A 19,153-nucleotide genomic window follows, 5' to 3' on the forward strand; every position below is an offset into this window, starting at 1 on the left:
TTCCATAACTCAAAACCCTACAGGTAAACCACCCTCCCACCCCGGTGTTTTGAGATTCATCACGTACATTTCATCATTGTCAACAGACAAATGGTACTGAACGTATAGTAATAGGCGCGCTGAGATACTTGCGTCATTCCAATAATAGCCAAACAAGTGCCTCCTTCCATATGCTGTTTCAGGTCAAAGGTCACATTCCAATGTTATGACTGATCAATTTCCATGCTATGATACTGTGTAAGCATACTTATTACACTGGAATCTGGTTGAGTAGACTTGAAACCCTTTCTTTGCTGAAATGTACCTACCAATGGACAATCAATTATCTAGTTATGTGCAGTGTAGTACATTTATTGAACGACAAGTATTTAATTTATTGCAATATTTATCTTTGTCAGAGAACATTCACATAGTTATTTCCAATGCAGCTGAATTAATTCTTACCGACATCATGGAGGTATAAAGTCCTCCTGTATACCTCCATGCTGACCACAATGGTCAGCCTCCAAATATCATTTTTTTGTGAAAAGAATATTTACTATGGTTGTGTTGCCAAGAAGTCAACGTCCCCATTGCCCGATACTGCCCGATACCATCCCCATTCTGTACACTGTCCAAATAAGCTTATCAAGCTAACAGTCCGTTTAGAAATTCAACATTGGTACCAATATTTTGATGAAATGTATACGGTCAATACTCATGATAAGCAACCGGTGGACCATTTCAGTGACTAAAATGTCACGAGTGTGCAGCTAATGGCTACACCTCCGTCCAACTCAAAGAGAAGTGCAGCAGGCAACTATAACCGAGGCCACAGATCACTTATGCCTTGGACACACAAAGGTCTGATATTTTCTTCCGCACCACGGGCATTCGCCTTTCGATATACAATTACAGACTTTGTGTTTTCCAAGGCAGTTGAAACAAAGTTTACTCTGTTGAACGATTTGATAGCTTTTGTTCCGATCCGTTGCCATTTCGCAGTCACCGTGATATGTGGTCTGCCCGGCACATTATGCGCATGTTTTCGGCTTCGTTGATCCGGTGGCCGGTTCTCAGTGTTTGTACTGTATCTGCTCTCAAGGACTCTTCATCACTTTCTCATTTTCTCATGGCTAATATCATCCTCAAAAGTGTCTCAAATAACTCGTTTATTTCCCAGTTGTCATGGCCGTGATGTGAGTTGATCTTGTAGAGCAATTCTTTCGGTAATCTCAATATAATCACTCTTACCAACATAATTCCGTAGGAGTCCAGTGTCACTCCGAGATTTTCAAGTGCGCGTACGTTGGCCTGAATACAGTAGTAGAACTTCAGTAGACTCTTTCGATCATAGGTGGGTGTCGGAATGGTCAGTAACGTATCCATGTGCGCATGAACTATTTTATATTCTACTCCGTAATGTTCCCTCAGAAGCTCAAGTGCTATTTTGTAATTGCTGTTGTCCATGCCCATACTTGCAACCAATTCTGCTGCTTCGCCAGTTAGTTTATCGCGTAGATAACGGAACTTCTGGGCATTCCCAAGGTCAGGGTTACTATCAACAATGGACGTAAAACTGTCGTAAAAACCTACCCATTCACGAATGTCTCCGCTGAAAGTTGGGATCAAATCTTCTAGTTTCGGCAGGCTGTACATGTGTGCTGCCGTTGGCTTGAATGTCCGTGATGAACTTGAGTCGGGAACTGTTTCGTTGGGTTTGGAAGCGTTTTCTTTGATGAATCGATGGATGCGGGATATTCTCCGGCGTGCCTCATCGTTGCTATTCTCGACAGCGTTCTTATCTTCTTCAGGTTTTTTATCATTAATCTGCTTTTCTAGTCTTTGTATATCGGTGTACACGTCATCAAGTCTTGCCCTTATCATTTCGAGTTTGAACATCTGACCTGAATCATCCGGGCGAAATGAACCTATGATTGCCTCGGCTTCGTTGAGCTTGGTCTTCAGTATCCCACTGTAAACTCCCCGCAGTCTGTCAGGACGGTGAACTCTTGTGTCGGCTGCCTTCCCAGTTTTTCCTTCTTTAAAACAACGTGTACTCTCTGGCTCCAACATAATGTAACTACAATGGGCGCGCGGGGACGTCCGAGATTCCCTCTGTGATTCTCCAAACTTTATAATATTGCCACTCGTAGAACTACGTCGATAACACTGATTACAGTAGTGTGAGAACCGACAGCCCGTTCGCGTTCCCGCATTGGGAACAGCTAAAACAACCAAAGATGTTTCTCTGGGTAGGGAGATCTTCCCTCGACTTAGCCACTGTGAGGCTGTGTAAACCGGAATGTGTGAAGCACTCAGAAAACGTTTATAGACTTGCTCCAGACGAACACCTCAACACAGTCACCGCTGGAGTTGGCACAAGGGGCCACGCCCATTTTGGCGGGAAAATCTCAGATCACTTGTCTATGATTGGTTGGTGTGTGAAGCACCATCCAACTCAGGATATTATCATGCCTGCTATGTAAATAGTTACCAAAGTATTGTCATGTCTTACATAACGTCTTCAACACAGATGACTGTACTTCCACGATTGAATGAAAAGTCTACAGATAGCTTTTCATTTTTGAGTTGTCGATCTCCTCACCACCAACCTCCTATCCATCAAAAAGATTTTGTGTTGTAGAGAAATCAACTATTTTTTATTTGTTATACCCAAAAGTTGGTTTAGATTTTTTAAAACATCCAATTACTATTTACACATGGCTGGATTGGCTTAATCAAAGTTGACAAAACATGCCACGGACATTGAAGATACAATGATATAATATTATTGAAGTCATTTAGCTTGTTTACTTCAGTTAAATATTAATTTACATATTTAACGAACTTTCCTAATTAGGGATATATCTGAATTGGCTTGATCAAAGTCGATGAAACTTGCTATGTACATTGAAGATTACTATTATAAAATATTAATGGAAGTCGGTAAAGGAAAACAGTCGTTGGAACTGCGCCTGTGCGAGTTTCTTGTTTACAAACAATGTACTTCCTATAGACGAAACATTAAATATGATGTAGATTATGGCAGACATATTTTAACTTTAATCAATCACCATCGTACCTTGGATACAGTATTGGCATTGGTCGTATAGGTCCCATACGACCTTTGAGCGCAGTTCTGACGACTGTATCCATATTTGCATATCTAATGATCTTTCACGGTTTAGCTTGAAGGATTTTACCAAAGCAATTATGCTTGCTATATAAAGTGGTGATTACAATGACAGCAGTCAAAGAAATTTAGTTATTTTTGCAGCTTATTACATATTTGTATACTTAATGACCTTTGGAATTAATCTGTGGTGACTGTCGTTCATGTTGTTGATCATAAAAGAACGTTTCAATCATGAAGTTGCAAACACTGATCCCAACTGCAATGTATACTGAAACACCCGAGCATTTTCTGGTTTTCTCTGTCAATCGCAAGTTCTTCTTCCCCCACCCCCACCCCGTGTATGGTGAAATACGGTATAGCTCGTCGGTCAACACAGTGTGTACACGTGCACTGTTATCGTTGGAATTTTGAATTGTAGACCAGACGAAATTCACTTATCAACAACTCAGTTTACACTTGTACAGGCTGAGTATGCGCATGCTTCGAGGCATAGAGCAAGAAGTTAGTTGACATACAAAAGAATTATAGTGAAAAGCCACCGGAAGTTACACCCACCATCCCTTGAACTTCTCCCGACAAAAAGTCAAAAAGTTAAGTATAGGATGAAAAAATCTGGTCTTAGGGCCGTTACGAAGAACAGAAGTACCAACATCGATGTAGTCTTAAAACTGAATACATATGAAATACTTATCGAAAACAAAATTGATGGTACACATTTTTATTGAAGCATTTTCTTCTGGAATAGAGAAGATTTTACAACAGTCTACACCTGTTTAAAAGACAACGGTAATAAAGTGTAAAGATACATCCTAACACAGTCTACAGACATGAAAGCTGTTTCAGTTTTAAAATGGCACATATCTATACCACGCTGATTGTATTGACACCGTCTTGCCGCAATTGTTTCAATATATTGTATAAAAATATATGGTAAAATGTGACGTAGATCTGAGGACTTGTTATCCTGTGTACAAACCTTTTGTTTCACAAGCGTACAGATAAGTCAGTACAGTGTAAATTTGCTTACTTTATTGATACGAACGACAGTTGTAAAATTTACGAGTTAGCTCCTAGCGCAATTCGAGATGTGCAGCCACAAATACAGTCAGCAAATTCAAGAGATTGCACGCCTTAAGTAAATGATTGTGTATGGTCTGCAGTGCATTAACGTTTTGCTGTTTCTGGAATCTCTTCAAATCATACAGAGGAGCGATTAGCATTCCAGCGTTTTACCAAAATCGCTTGCGCCATGCTTTCAAGGATTTACATGAACTATACCTGCTACACCGAAGATAAAGACTAAAATTTTGTAATACTTATAGGGCCATGGTTGATAATTTTCACACTATCTTTGTTTGTAATAGGTTACAGCTACTGGCCCTTTAACTCTTCCACGGTGATGTCTTTTCCTTTGTGTTGTCCAATCCCACCAATTTCACCGGGGTTGAACTTGGCCATGCACGTCGAAGTATTTAAAGGGATATGAAAATTTTGTAAGTCTCGTTAAAGATATACATGTATCACCCAAATTCACTGATATCTTTGGATTGCTCTATCACAGCATATGTGCATTGAGAACATGTGGTAAGAACGTGTTAAGCTTTTGCCTTTAATTAACATACATGATATGGTTTTCTGCCTGCCTATAATTAAAGACAGTAGAAGCGATTGCCTATGATGCAGTAGGCAGAATGAAAATATTTGATATCGACGTCTATCGAAAATGACTGGATGACTTTCATCTGAAGTACATGTAGGCCATAAAGTGCATTTGTCTATACTTGAAAACAATTTGAAGTTCACAAACATGATTGTGAAAATGTCACTTTCAGAACTGTGACATTGCGAAGTTTAGAAGTTTACTCATTCTGTTTCGTTAGCTTCACAAAGGTACTTGTACTATACCGACTCGACGGGAACGAATATACTTTTGTCGTTGCTGTACGTCGTTGTCTTCGTTAATTAATTCCACGCAACACTTTCAGTCAGTCAATCAGCAAGTCTCTGCCTGTGACAAGCGATGTTAATAAGTGAACGTCCACATACACCGAACTAGGTGTAACTATACTCAGTTTAATAGACTATCGATATCAGCTGTAATTTTGTTTAGGTAGAAAATGACTACATTTTCGTACCTTGCTTGTACAAACCTATAACCAGCAGATCTGTTACATTTTGTCCGTAATCTTGAAACAACGTAATATTTTTTGCAACACATTCAACCTATCCGTCTACATAAGGAAGCTGAAATGACGATGTGTACAGACTCCAATATGTAACATTGAAAACCAGGAAAGCTGCCGGGAAGAGAAATTGTGAAACCTTGTCAAGATTGCTTGACATTTCCCGGAACTTAGTCGACATCGCCACATCGGGTGGTACTGTATCCTCCGTGGTTTCCTCGCTTGGACTGTCGACGGCTCGACCGATGCAAACCACGTTGGCGTGACGTCCTTCCGGCAATTGTCCTCCGTTTTCGTGTAAATCGCTCTGCATGTGTCGGGGAAGATTAAGAGAACATGATCAAAGTATGCGTCAGCGTTAAAAGGGAATATGATTTTGGCGATGGTTAATGGTGACTGACAGACATTAATAAATTTGACCAACTTGATATCTTGTCATCACATAGATTGGAATTTTTTTTAATTTTTTGTATAGGTGAAGGTGTATTTTTCACATTTTGGTCATATTTCACCCACGACGTGATATTAGGCTACCGTTATGGTTTTATTGAACTTCCGAAACAGCTCGCTTTTCAGAATGTTTGGTATGCAAACGACGAACAGTTGTACTCCGTCACTGCGACAGTTAGAGCAGATGCTGCAGTACGTGAGTAACCATCGACTATCTTGCCGATGATAGGGCGGTGCTTGACAGCGCCCTCAGCGGTGAGGGTGACCTATTTCAAGGAATATTCTGTGATTGCCAAGAACCTCGAAGAAAAGTTTCTCGAGGGTCTATGGTGAATGTAATGTTTTATCGTACATAGGACAGGGAAATTAAGTTATCTGAAGCTCGCCAATATAACAATAAATTTGATATAGTAACAGAAACATATGAAACAAATCAGCGAGTTCATTCAACGATTCAAAATTCCAAATTTTGATGGCTATTTGAACTTTAAATCTGAAATATTTCGATGAGAACATACTGCCTTGTCTACAGAATCATTGCTTGATATCAATGTGACAGGTATTTAAGTCTGTGTACTTTTTAGTTGTTAACAAGCTTTGTGTCGAACAATCGTACAGAGGCATAAAGTCCACATAATACATGTAATATTTTGTAAAATGAGAACTGAGACATTTGGCTGAGTTATGTCTTAATTCCACAACGAACCAGAAGGCGAAAGTACGGCAAAGTACAGGATTTTCTCTCAATTTGCTGGAATATGGCTGTCGCATAATATCAAAATGATATCAGAGTATTTTATGGACATAGCCTAACAGGGATTCACTATTATGCCGTAACTACACAGCGACTGTTGATTCATGTATAAATAAAAACCTTAATAAACGAGTTGATCTCATTTCCGAACCATGATGAATAATCGTTCGCGCACGAATAAATGATTGATGATAAGCATTGTGTGTAACAATCGCCGACTTTTATCGCTGTAAGATGTTTTTAATATTTTTTATTATACCCGGGTGAATAGCGAATGCGCATATCAAACCCTATAAATGACTGCAATGTATTTTTTAATCAGAAATTTGTAATCTTAATAAAACGCGCGCTGCACAATAAAATCTGAAACTAAATGCAAACCAATCCAACGCATTGGTTTTCACAATTTCTCAAGAAGCAGGTGGTGTTGGTTCATCGTCTCGTCGCTTCATCAACACAGTGAGAGTGAAACCTACTTCAGATTCATTAATCCAGTGAGCAGCGGTTCGGAAATTTGATTACGACAAGACTCGAGGGAGTCTATCACACAGCCATGGTTTAGTTGACAGCTAGCGACCCTTGCCAGCAGATATTTCTGAACAGGTTTTGGTAGGAAGTTGCATCGACGACACCTGGTTCGATCTCCTGATCAAGATCAACTTTAAGCCTACATTTCATCCAAAACTATATTCAGTCACTGAACAAACTTACATATAAAAGTGACAGGGTATTAATATTTATTGAGAATGCAACCCTTTCTGTGAAGAATTTTCTATACATTTTGTACATAAACGAAATTTCTCTCTGGCTTTTGATACATAATCGATGACCTGTAAATTAATCGCCTCGTCGAAAAGCAGGGTGATCGTGGATGGGTTTTCACTTGAGACATATTTTCAAAGTTGCAGACATAAAAATAATCAGAACTCTTCCGTTCTGTTTGTTATGATCATTCTTGCTGCTCACCTTAGACGTCGACAGGCCCTTGTGCCTTTTGTCTACTATTGATGTAGTCTCTCGCACATACAGGGATACGGGATTCGCAAGCGCCGACGGCGAGAGCTGTGCCTTCAGCACTCGCGATAATGCCTGCTGCATTCTCAGCTCGGGCCTTCGGCGATACGCTGGTGAATCCCCCGTACATCATTAATAGACGGAAAAGGCAAGAGGGACTGTTGACAGTCTACTTACTCCTTCAAAGGATTGGTATTATAACGGATTCCTACCTTCTTTTCGTCAGCGATTAACGTATTGCTTTTCTTTCGGTATCTTTCGCTCAAGTGGTGAAGAAAGTTGACGATGGAGAATTCAACTATGGAAGCCATAACGAAGATGAGACAAGTCGTCATCCAGATATCTATAGCCTAAAGCAGAAAGGTGACAATATGGCGTCAAGAATATTAGGCTAAAATATATGTTATTCGCTCAACCGAATTCTAACTGAATCCTATTTTCACCGCAATCGTACCGTCTGGTAATTGAGACTGTCCACAAAACTAGGGGCAGTCTCATATCAGCTTTAGTATGACAGAGATTGTCGCTGAGTTGTATTCCAGTCACGTTCATTTATCTTGTTTACAGAACGTGTCAGCCCCGGCCTCTGGCAACCTACGACCGCGCAGGTACGATGGTGTGCTTTGTTTTGCTAGGCAATAAACAGCTGGGTCGTGACGAATAATGCTGCGGGAATACGAGTTTGTAACTCCAGGCTTTCGAAAGAGCGTGCCTGTGCGATTGTGACACTATGATATTGGGGAGCGAAAATATACATGTTCTGTTGTCATCGGTTACGCTATGATCGCGTGAAAGGATAATTGCCCTTGTCATTGAAAATACCTTGGAAATTTTGGCGGAAAATTGTAAAAAGAATGAGTCTAGAATTTTATTCAGATATTACTTTATAACAATGTATATGGAATTATCATTTGAGCATATTACGTCACCCGCTTATGATTCTTCAGTAACAAACATAGACACGGATATCGGCAACCGCAGGTACTCTTTTCAATCGCTGAAAAACATCATTTGTGCGTTAATTACAGGCGGCGTTGTCACATTTATCACAGGGAAGAAATATGATTTTCGAATTTTTTTTTTGCATTATATCAGATAACAGAAATGGCAAAACAATGTCGTAAAGTTCTTCTGCTTCTCGGCTGAAAACACTGATCTTCGAAAAAAATAGCGAAACCCTGGGGACTAAGCACTCAGTATTTCGTATTGAAATCTGAAAATCTTTGTTTCATGTCTTCATCATTGATAGTGCAATATCTTTTATTCTGACAGAGGAGATTGAAACCCTGATAACGATAATTTCGAAAAATATCCCCCTGCTGTACATAAAAGCCATCATGCTTAATTAAAAAGGACAACCCGAATGCGATATACCGTTCTCAATAACCAATGAGACTTGCCTGTAAAAATGTCAATTAAAGGGACCTATTACATCATGAAATGAACACTTCAAATTTAGAAGACCCTATTAAAATGGGCATAAATACCGACCAAGATACTGTTGCATTATTCACAACATCATATTTGAGATACATATCATGTAGTTGCATACAAATTTTCGTGCTCATTTTTCCGATATTGTAAACGTGCACTATATTGCATTATATTGTAACCTGCACTATGATTTAAACAAACACTAAACGTAACCCACGAATAAAGCTATTGTAGAAAGAGTCATTTTTCTCTTCAAATTATGGAATTTGCATTAGTTTATTACATTTTGTAAGCTTCCTGTTGGGCGCCTACATATGACGAGGCGCTTGTAATACTTACTGTGATGTAGGACACTTTTGCGAAGCTTTCCCTGAGGCCAATAGCCTGTGTCGTGGTGGTGAGAATAACAGTTATGCCAAGGCTGATTCTGGCCGGAGCAGCGTCAGGTGGCATCCAGAAGGAAATCCACGACAGGACTACGAGGGCGAACGTCGGGCAGTAGGTACTGAGGAGGTAGTAACCGAGCTCTCTGGTAAAATGGAAGGAGACTGCAATACAGGAAAAATTACCTATTCGGAATAAAAGAAATGAAACGAGGTTGGAACAAAGTCGTTATAAAATAGAGCTATAACAAGCGTTTCTCGACTCAAGAGTGTCCTGGCATCTTGGGCTAAATTCAACAGTTTTTTTTACGTAATTTTTCAATATTGTTTTTGTTTTTCGATGAGGCAATGGCAGATGTGAACGAGGGTGATTCTATGAAACACGCAAAGCATGATGACTGATAATGTCAAATTCTCGCTCCGATAGGCAACACATATAGGAAAGAGGGTTGTTAATTTCTCATCCTCGTTGTAATTCCATTTTGGCGTTGTTTTCAACAATTACGGAAATATTAGCCACGCATGGCAGGAAATGTCAATATCTGTCGGGTCACACATATAAGCACATGACATTTCTACAATGAACTTATCGCTGTCATATTACTGCGTGTCAAAGTTACCACAGCGTTAAAGCAGTTCTTTCATGCCGTTTTACATGCATCTCTGTAGTTAGATCTTGTGAGCTCAAAAAAGTAAAACTTTAAGAACATGTTACCGAATCAGTTTTGGAAGAAACCCACGACGGGAAAAATAGCATACAATTTTTTGCCTTTCAGTTGTGACCTATTCTTCACTAATTTGGTGCTTGGCTTTGAATTTGGTAATAATGGACAGTCTTTAATTTACAATTTCGTTCAATTTTCGTGACGTGGGATGCGTGCTCATCTGTGATTAAGACTTCATTCGCATAGCTTTTGGAACGCTTATTTCATTTTCATCGGAGCATTAACGCCCCGATACTTTCTGCCTCATATTGAAAAGTGACCGTTACTTTTTATACAAAGTACCCTGCATCATGCCTCTTTTTGTTTGAATATGTATGTTCCCTGTGGCATAATGGTCTCATCCATGACCGGTCAAATCATCTTGAATCGCGCAAAATAGGGTATTTTTAGATTTATATTTTATGACAAGTTCTATAATGAATTTATTTAAAATAGAACTGACACGCTTCTGCAGAAGCACGTGATCATGTCGATATTTTTGTTATAAAGTATGCATCAAAAGTGACAAACTAAATTACTTGATCAACTCAATTACTGCAAGATATCCGCCAGTCTACTAGAGTTGTATGTGTGCGAACTCGAATATTTTGCGCGGCTCATCATTCTTATCATCCATTGGGACTAGTTTGTCGCTTACTTTCAGTAGTTTCTTTTCCCCCATTTTTATCATGCCTCTGTAGGGTCTGGATTTACCAAATAACCTGTAAAACTGACCGTTGACCTACACCACCAGCAGTCGATACAGACCCAACTGACAGCAACTCACACACAATTTTAGGAAAATTAAAAAAGCTGTATCTGACACATGTGTTCACTCTTTTACTGGTGAATAACTTACATTTTAACTCGCCACATAGGGCCTACTCAGTCCGTGTTGCGATTCGCGAGAACACGTCACGTGACGAGAAAATAGATCTGTTTAGTCCCCGCTGAATCGACAACAGTGACGTCAGAGGGTATTTTTGAAAGACTTTGCCTAGGGAAAGTTTTTTGGCCAAATTTGGAAAAGTGCTTGGTCACGTGACAATGCACGTTGTGTCGTCTGCAGCTTTGAAACATTAACAACGGCGGGTGACTTGAACGTGATGAGCGCTCGGGGTGAGCGACTAGCCTCTGTCTATTACAGCAAGAATTTCCATTTCAACAGCGTAGAAACTTGAACAGCTCATCGACGACAAAGATTGAAGTGCAACTAAGGAAGTTGCTAGGTATGCTTAGGATATTTTTGTGAAGAAATTGCTACTACAGCTACCGCCGAGGAGAAATCGCTAAGTAAACTTGTCACAATGATGGATTTTTGCAGTGCATATCAGAACACATTAATAACTATAAAACACCTATAACCTGATCTTTATTCGGGCTATAGCACCTGTTGATTACCCCTTCGTGGCCGTGTATTGCCAGAGTATCGCTATACCCCTTTGCCTACGGCCTCGGGGAGTAAGGATGTGTTTCTTGTAACGCACACCCCCTGGGAACAATAAACGGGCTTCATAGTCCTAATGACTAGGTAAAAGGTGTTTAATAACATCATTGCAGGCGAAATAAGTGGTATTTGTATCTTCATACCTGTCCAGTATGTCTTGTCACATCGTTTTGTCTCTGTTGTAACCAAGGTAAACTGTGTCACTGGTAGATTAGGGTTGACCTGGACCGCACCAACGTCGTCATCATTCCTCCATTCAAACATCAGCTGATTAGTGGTGTATCCAACTGTAGTTTGAAAAGATATTGCGCGGCACAATTATATTACCAGATTACCAGCAACGGTAAAGGAGTACAAGGCACTACGGAATAATTACTGTCGTCGGAATTTAATTGCTCACTAGGGACAAGGACAACATTGAGCGCGTGAAGAGCTCCCATATCGATAGAGCTCTGGTGTATTGTTGTTTTTTTCAGTCGATTCACAAGAGTTGATCGATTACATCTGATTGTCGGGCTGTTTTCCCCTTTAATACCTCCTTGTTCCTATTCATCTCAGCAAGCCAAACATTTGAGTTTTCGTGTTATCAGTGATCACTTGTATCATCAGACAACACGACCTCTAACGAAAAGCCAAGCAACTCGTAGTGCAAGAGGCCAGGTGATGAATGTGCCAGCGATAAAAATGCGAATTCCAATATACAGGTTGCGTCGACGAGCTGCATGCTTAATATTTGGAAACTATTTCAGGGAGCAAACCAAGAAACTCTCCTTTGTACTCGAAAAAGTACATAGATTCTTTTCGTTCATCCTTTGAACAACAGCTGGAACCTTGCAAAATATGTGTATAAGGCTCTATTTCGATCGTTGTACATAAATATAAGGGAGAAAGCGCTTCGGGGACAGATATTCGGACTCTCAAACTTTTATAATTCTTTTCCGATCTACCACTTGCTTGGCTTCATTTTAAAGCTCTTCGTGTAAGAAAACTTTTCATCGGCTTAGTTTTTCGAAAATCCAAAATTTTATTTTTCTCCATAGAGTTAACACAGGGATGGTGGCCATTTTGAATTTTAAATATCGGTAAATCTTGGGTTATTTGTTTATCTGGCACCAAAATTTTCAAGGTGATCCCCGACTTTTATTCTTGATTTTGAAAGAGAATAGTTGAAAGATTCCTTAAGGAAAGTTCGAGCAAAAGTTTAAGTCTTTCACTTTCGAGGCGCATACTACCTTCAGGAAAGAGAATTAATCTGATATGGGCATTCAACTTCATCGGGATTCATGGTCCCCGTACGCTACTGTTAAACCCTACGTCATTGGAAGACACGGATCATGGGAGCATTTAAGATCATCAACATGATAACAAACAACAAGGCGCATATTCCGTAGAAGCCATCCGTAAATGCGATAATACACATTGTAATTAAATACTAGGATTCGAAGTCAAACTCTCTAGTATATGTAGGTCAATGTTATCAGTTTACGCGCTCAACGGTCGACAAAAATGTATTTCCTGGATTAATCACTCGTTGAGTCTATCTCATCACCTGGAACTTCATGAATTTTTTAAAAACATTTCTTAGTCCATCGATATCAGTTGTTTTACTGCTTGACGTGTATGTTTACATTTTCACAGCTATGTTGAGTATCACTGGATCAGTATCCCTCTCGGTTACAACTATATTTTGTCTCTAATTTAACAATTTCTTGCTTTTTCACATGCAGTTTACGGGGACTAATGTTGAAGATACCTGAGAAAATTGATTTTGATCATATTTTAATTTTAAAATTTCAGTAACTTTGAGGAAATTAGACGAAGTATATAAACTGCCGGTTGTGAAGTTTAAAAATTTGCACGGCGATGAGTAGTCGTAGTCTATGGTCCTTGACAATGAAAGAGAAAATTCTTTGGCAATTTATTTCAAGACTTACAACTTTCTAAAATTTCCGATATGTGAACTGCCATGCCGTGTAAACTATCATCATAAAAGTAAAACTAGATAGCATTTACAATTATTAATATCCGGGGAGACAGTCGAAGGGAATATGCTGCAAATATAGACTTTAGGATGATTAATGCGGGAGGGCTCTGAGTAGCAACCAGACCAGTGGCCCGATGATATACAGTTTTGGCGGCGCTCATTCTCACGCGGGACTATCATCAAAAAAGTCAGTTCCAGCTTTCTTTCCACAAGATATGACAAAAGCATAGTTTGGCTCAAAGTAGAATGTGCCATGGGGACAGCTTTCGGCTTCTCAAATTCTCACAATCCTTTCCTACCACACTCCGTCTACCACTTACAGGGTTCATTTTGACGCTCTTGTCGTTAAGTTTTTACCGTCTTAGTTTTGCGAAAATCAAATTTAATTTTCCCCATGGAGTTAATACAGGGACGGCGGCCAATTTTGATTTGAAATATGGATAAATGTTAGGTAGTTTGTTTCTTTAGTACCAAAAGTTAGATGGTGGCGCCTGATTTATTCTTGCTTTGTAAAGAGGGTGGTTGAAAGTTTCCTTACGAAAGTTTGAGCGAAAGTTTAAGTCATTCAATTTCGAGGCACATACTACCTCACATGTAACTTAGCCAATAAGCAGTGGCAAGATAAACCAACTCACAACTTTCCATTTCCATCTCACAATCCTGGTGATCCATAGGGAAGCGATGGAGATCCATATGGCACATCAACTTGAGGCTTAACCTGAGAGAGACAGGAATATCCGGGTTTGTATTTATCCTTTTGCCTGAACGGGAGAAACCATGTCACTGATAAACTTGAAACACAAATCAGAATGAGAACAACCCTGTTCCAACGTTACAAAGAATATAAAAAGGGGCTTGAAGATGAAATGTGTCGATCGATGAATGCATAATTGTTTACATTTGCAAATTCAAACACAAACACGTATCTACACGCCACGTCAACAAATTTGCAAACAACAAATGAATGTAGTAAAAGAGTGACAAATAGATAGAGATCCTTACATGGATGAGTTCACCAGCAAACAAACCTGAGCTAAATTTGCACGTGCCTCTGTGTTAAGGTGTATCTGTGTATTGGGTTAACCCAATATGTAATAAAACTTTCATGCATTGTCTATGAAGATTTTATTACATATTGGGTTAACCCAATATGTAATAAAACTTCTATGCATTGTCCAGGGAGATTTTATTACATATTGGGTTAACCCAATATGTAATAAAACTTCTATGCATTGTCCAGGGAGATTTTATTACATATTGGGTTAACCAAATATATCTATTAAGTGTCACTAAGAAACATGATGAATTTTGATAGCTATGTTATAACAATGGAACAGCCGACCATAAAGTACCATTTTATGGAAATATGGTACACAATATTTAGCAAAACTGAAGAAAACTCTCTGAAGAGAAATCAAAGAACCCTCATTACTGCATGAACAAAATTAGTGTCTTATTACTTTACGGAAAATTGACATTAGTTTGGTAGATGATCGAAATATATTTACAATGCCTTAATTTTTGGTTTGCTGAAGATACCTGCTCATATGTACATTTTTATTTTTTGAAGATCATTTGCTAAGGGAGCTGCTGTAACCAGTCGATAAACGATAAAGCATTAATTGCTGATTAAATTTGCTGTGAATTCGGATTAGTCTTGCAACTTTGCGAAACTTAAAAATTATCACCGGCTTCATCAATTTTTGAAACACCGTTGGTTGTTAAGGGGCATTGTCATGGTTGCTAGGCATATTTTGTCTTATTTTCGTAAGTATTATATCTCCTGTTTAGTTTTGAACACGATTAGAACTAATTTGGGATAATCAGATTTTCATATTTTTCAAATTTCTCAAAAATGTTAGGTGCCCTATAGTTGAATGTCGCAATATGACAAATTACTCATAAAAACAAGTGTGTACTATAAAAAGAAAAGTAGATGAGATTACATTTGTAGATGAAATAGACATTACTTCACCATCCAATTATCCCAAATTAGTTCAAATCGTGTTGTTGTTTCATATTGAGTTAGTATTACATATTGGGTTAAGTGTTATTACATATTGGGTTAGTATTACGTATATATTGCTTAATATTATTGGGTTGTTAGTATTGGGTGTTATTACATGTTAAGTTAGTATTACATATCGGGTTGGGTATTACTACATATTGAAATTGATATCATACAGTAGGTCAGCATCACCTATTTTTCCAATAAATTTATCAGAGCCAAAAAACAGCGCATTAAGTTTCGGTAAATTTGTGATAATTAACACAATCTTATCACCAAATGTGTCTTTTACTGAGTATTATTTGACGATACGTTTCCACAAGTTCAATAGAACATTTTAAAATTTTAATGGTACCGTATCTAAATTTTTCATATAGCAAAATCTATCCATGCATAAACCTATTTCTTTTCATGATTTATTGTCAATTTCCTATTTAAAATTCTGTTTGGTGATATACATACCGCCCGTTGGTGTCACTGTCCGGGGAAATGGGTATCCATGCGTGTTCCTAAACTCACGGGGAAGGGAGTGTTTTTTATTCCCTATCACTGGTCCGTGAAATCGAAAAAAGGGATACTTTTCCAAAAACCTAGCCTAAGAAAGGTTTGATCCCAGGAAATAACCAGACACTCAAACTTCACCGTAAGTTTCATAGTGCGTTTCCTATGCTTTGATCTGGTTTAAAACTGTGATTCGAAATCTAATGAATTTTATGAGTTTGACACTTCTATTCCAAAGTTAACAGTTTCTTTTAGACTCTGATGTGTTAATATATGTGAAAACACATCATAATTCAGCATTGACCTGACTCTAATATTACGTCTTCCTCTCCTGGATTTGTAAGTAAGGGTATATTTTTTGGTTGTATTTTCTCCCATATTTCTCAAAATAAGGGTGTCTTTTTTGTTGAAAAATCCCAGGTTAGGGGTATCTTGAAATTTTGTAGAACGAACATGGATGCCCATGCTCTCTGAGAGTGTCACCACCGGGACATGCAGTAAATTTTAGTGCGGCACCCAGTGACCTAGCGAAGACGCCACAGTCAAAACCGCTCGGCCAAATCCCAGGCCTTAAAAAGAGTGATTCAACTACGTTGTGACAATTTTACTGACTGCGAACCCTCAATGATTGCAGATTAAATTTTCTATTCATTTCCAAACAGTGCGCTGAACGATTAACAGCAGTATTCTTTATGTGTCTGAATGGTGTTAGATGCAAAGAGTTGGGTTACAGAGTCTGCGATTGTCATAGCTTTTCAATTTTTCATTATAATTAATTAGTCAAAAGGTCTAGACAACAGTGTTTTCTTTTACAAATAAATACCTGATTGTTTGGTGGTTGCCAAGGGCATGATAAAAATCTTGAGATCATTTGAAATTGAATTTCTTGCTGAGGACGTGCATATTGTTGCTTGGCATTCTTAGCATTTGATCACATTTGCTGACGTGGATAATTATCACCATCTTCATTCTCAACAAAACCTTTGAATGGTCATTGGTTACTTAGGGACGTGGTCATTGTCGCTATAGGCGTATTTTTGTTTTATTTTGCTCAGCATTACATCCCACGTTTATTGTTATTACATGTATGGTTAAGTGTTATTGCATATTGGGTTAGTATTATATATCGGGGAAAGGTTCCAAGACAAGAAATTGACCTTTTTAAGCAAACAATTTTCTAGTGGTTAATAAGCTCAGAACCCCCGTAAATTGTAAATTATACATTTTCAGAAAGCCTAGATATAGGGAAAGCTTTTGATAACCATAGTGTCACTATTGTTTACATAACTATCACGTGACAGGTAATTTGCATAACCTTTCAAAAATCGGGTTCCCCTATGTTTTGTTTCAATGCTTTGAGATATGTGGCTGACATTTGTGTGAGTGCAAGCTGTCCTAAGGATCTTCATAAGTATGTCTCATAATTTTTTTAAACCTTCTTAAACAATTTTTATGCCAGAGAAACTTCCGGAGCGGTGAATTTAACCCTAGTTGATTTCTTTAAAATTGTGCTCAAATAAAAACTAAGCAAGAAGTAAAAAATCTGAGACAAATTCTTGAAGGGCGTTGTGACAGCTTGCATTCCAGCAAGTTTGAGTCAGATATTTTGAAGTATTGAGACAAAACATAGGGAAAACCGATTTTCGAAGGTTATGCAAATTTCCTGACACGTGATAGTTATGTAAATAATGGTGACACTGTGATTACCAAAATCTTCCCCTATATATCTAGGCTTTCAGAAAATGTATAATGTACGAGGGTTCTTAGCTTATTAACAACCAGAGGATTGTTAGATTAAAGAGGTCAATTTCTTGTCTTGGGTTATATTACATATTGGGGTAAGTGTTATTAAATATTGGATTAGCATTACACATTGGGTGAATTATTACATATTGGGTTAGTATTACATATTGGGTTAAGTGTTATTAAATATTGGGTTAGTATTACACAATGGATGAATTATAACATATTTGGGTGACACAGTTGCAAGCTGTAGAATACTCTGTTGCGACGAAATGACATTCGTATCATTCGTGCTGCATCAGACATTCGACTTCGCGTCGTATTTTATGCAGTTCAAATGACACTTTGACGCTTATGTTAGTTAGCTACCCCTGAATGCTGAACTTTTGTGTTACCTTTGGCTTATCATAACTTCTCCTGTGTGTATGATTCTCAGAAGTTTGTTTTCCACAGTAAGTTCATGTTGGGTGCCTTGCTTCTCGTTCGTAAAGAACAAATCTGGTATCCACAGTCGCTCCATCAGACGGCTGCTGCTCGGGATTTTCCGCCCGGAATGATGACGAAGTCTCGGGTCGGTCCAACTCTGCCTCAGAAATATGGTCACACCGTAGTCCTGTGTACAAATATAAGGGAGCAACAGTAGGATTTTTAAATTGTAGTCACCATAGAGTTGTATCATGTTGAATTATATATTGAAGTAGAGCATTCTTTATGTGCTGGAAGTTGTCAAATTAAACGCAACTATATTCAACAAATTTGCTATGATGTCGATAACAATAATCAAGACGACACAGTAGTAGGTTTCTGTTCACTGATCATAAAGTGGACTTCAAGTGTAAGATTGGTGTTGTGTACTGGGCACATGCCCCGTATTTGATCTGCCAAAATCTGAAATTATCCAGCTCGCTCATGGAATTTCTCATGAATACTGCTTTGTGTGAAACCAGACGCATGAATCTTTATGGTAATGAAACAACATAGCATCTTTCTGGAAGGATATACCCAATTACTGGAGTTTGTTATGAGACGTGTCAGCGCATGTGTACGCATAATGCTGCGCCGACATGTATATGTTGGGGGACACAGAAAGGATATCCGCTGATACTTACCATGGTGTACTCCTCTATGCTACTTATGATGCTGACGAATACATCGCAGGTGACTACCGTTGGAATCTCTATCTCCTCTGTACAATAACAAATTAAAAATCCTCATTATCAGAGGTAGGGTCACAGAAAAAAAAAAACCCGTTTCTTAAATTTGTCACTTCAGCAGATGCATTCCTATCCCCGTATACACTCTATGTTTTGTTCAAAGTCTGAGAAATGACGACCGAAATTATTTTTTTTTATTGAATCATAGCAAGCAATAATGCTTACTCGCAATAAAGTTCATGACAGCTATAGTATGTGCACGTTTCTGGGTCGTGT

The 19,153-nt window shown here is 38.5% G+C and overlaps 1 protein-coding gene across 1 annotated transcript in view; it reads right to left on the minus strand.

Annotated features, from left to right (window-relative positions):
• Positions 1–3,820: 3,820 nt before the first annotated feature.
• LOC139121762 (glycine receptor subunit alpha-2-like) overlaps positions 3,821–19,153 on the minus strand; it is a 30,142-nt gene continuing 14,809 nt past the window's right edge. The window contains exons 3-9 of the mRNA XM_070686900.1: positions 18,833–18,909; positions 18,119–18,336; positions 14,107–14,189; positions 11,631–11,774; positions 9,293–9,522; positions 7,732–7,869; positions 3,821–5,608 (exon numbers count right to left, since the gene is read on the minus strand). Coding sequence (XP_070543001.1) covers positions 5,342–5,608; positions 7,732–7,869; positions 9,293–9,522; positions 11,631–11,774; positions 14,107–14,189; positions 18,119–18,336; positions 18,833–18,909 — 1,157 coding nt within the window. The 3' untranslated portion in view covers positions 3,821–5,341. The remainder of the gene's footprint in view (positions 5,609–7,731; positions 7,870–9,292; positions 9,523–11,630; positions 11,775–14,106; positions 14,190–18,118; positions 18,337–18,832; positions 18,910–19,153) is intronic.

This window comes from Ptychodera flava, chromosome 21 (assembly GCF_041260155.1).
Source record: "Ptychodera flava strain L36383 chromosome 21, AS_Pfla_20210202, whole genome shotgun sequence".
Classification (NCBI taxonomy): domain Eukaryota; kingdom Metazoa; phylum Hemichordata; class Enteropneusta; family Ptychoderidae; genus Ptychodera; species Ptychodera flava.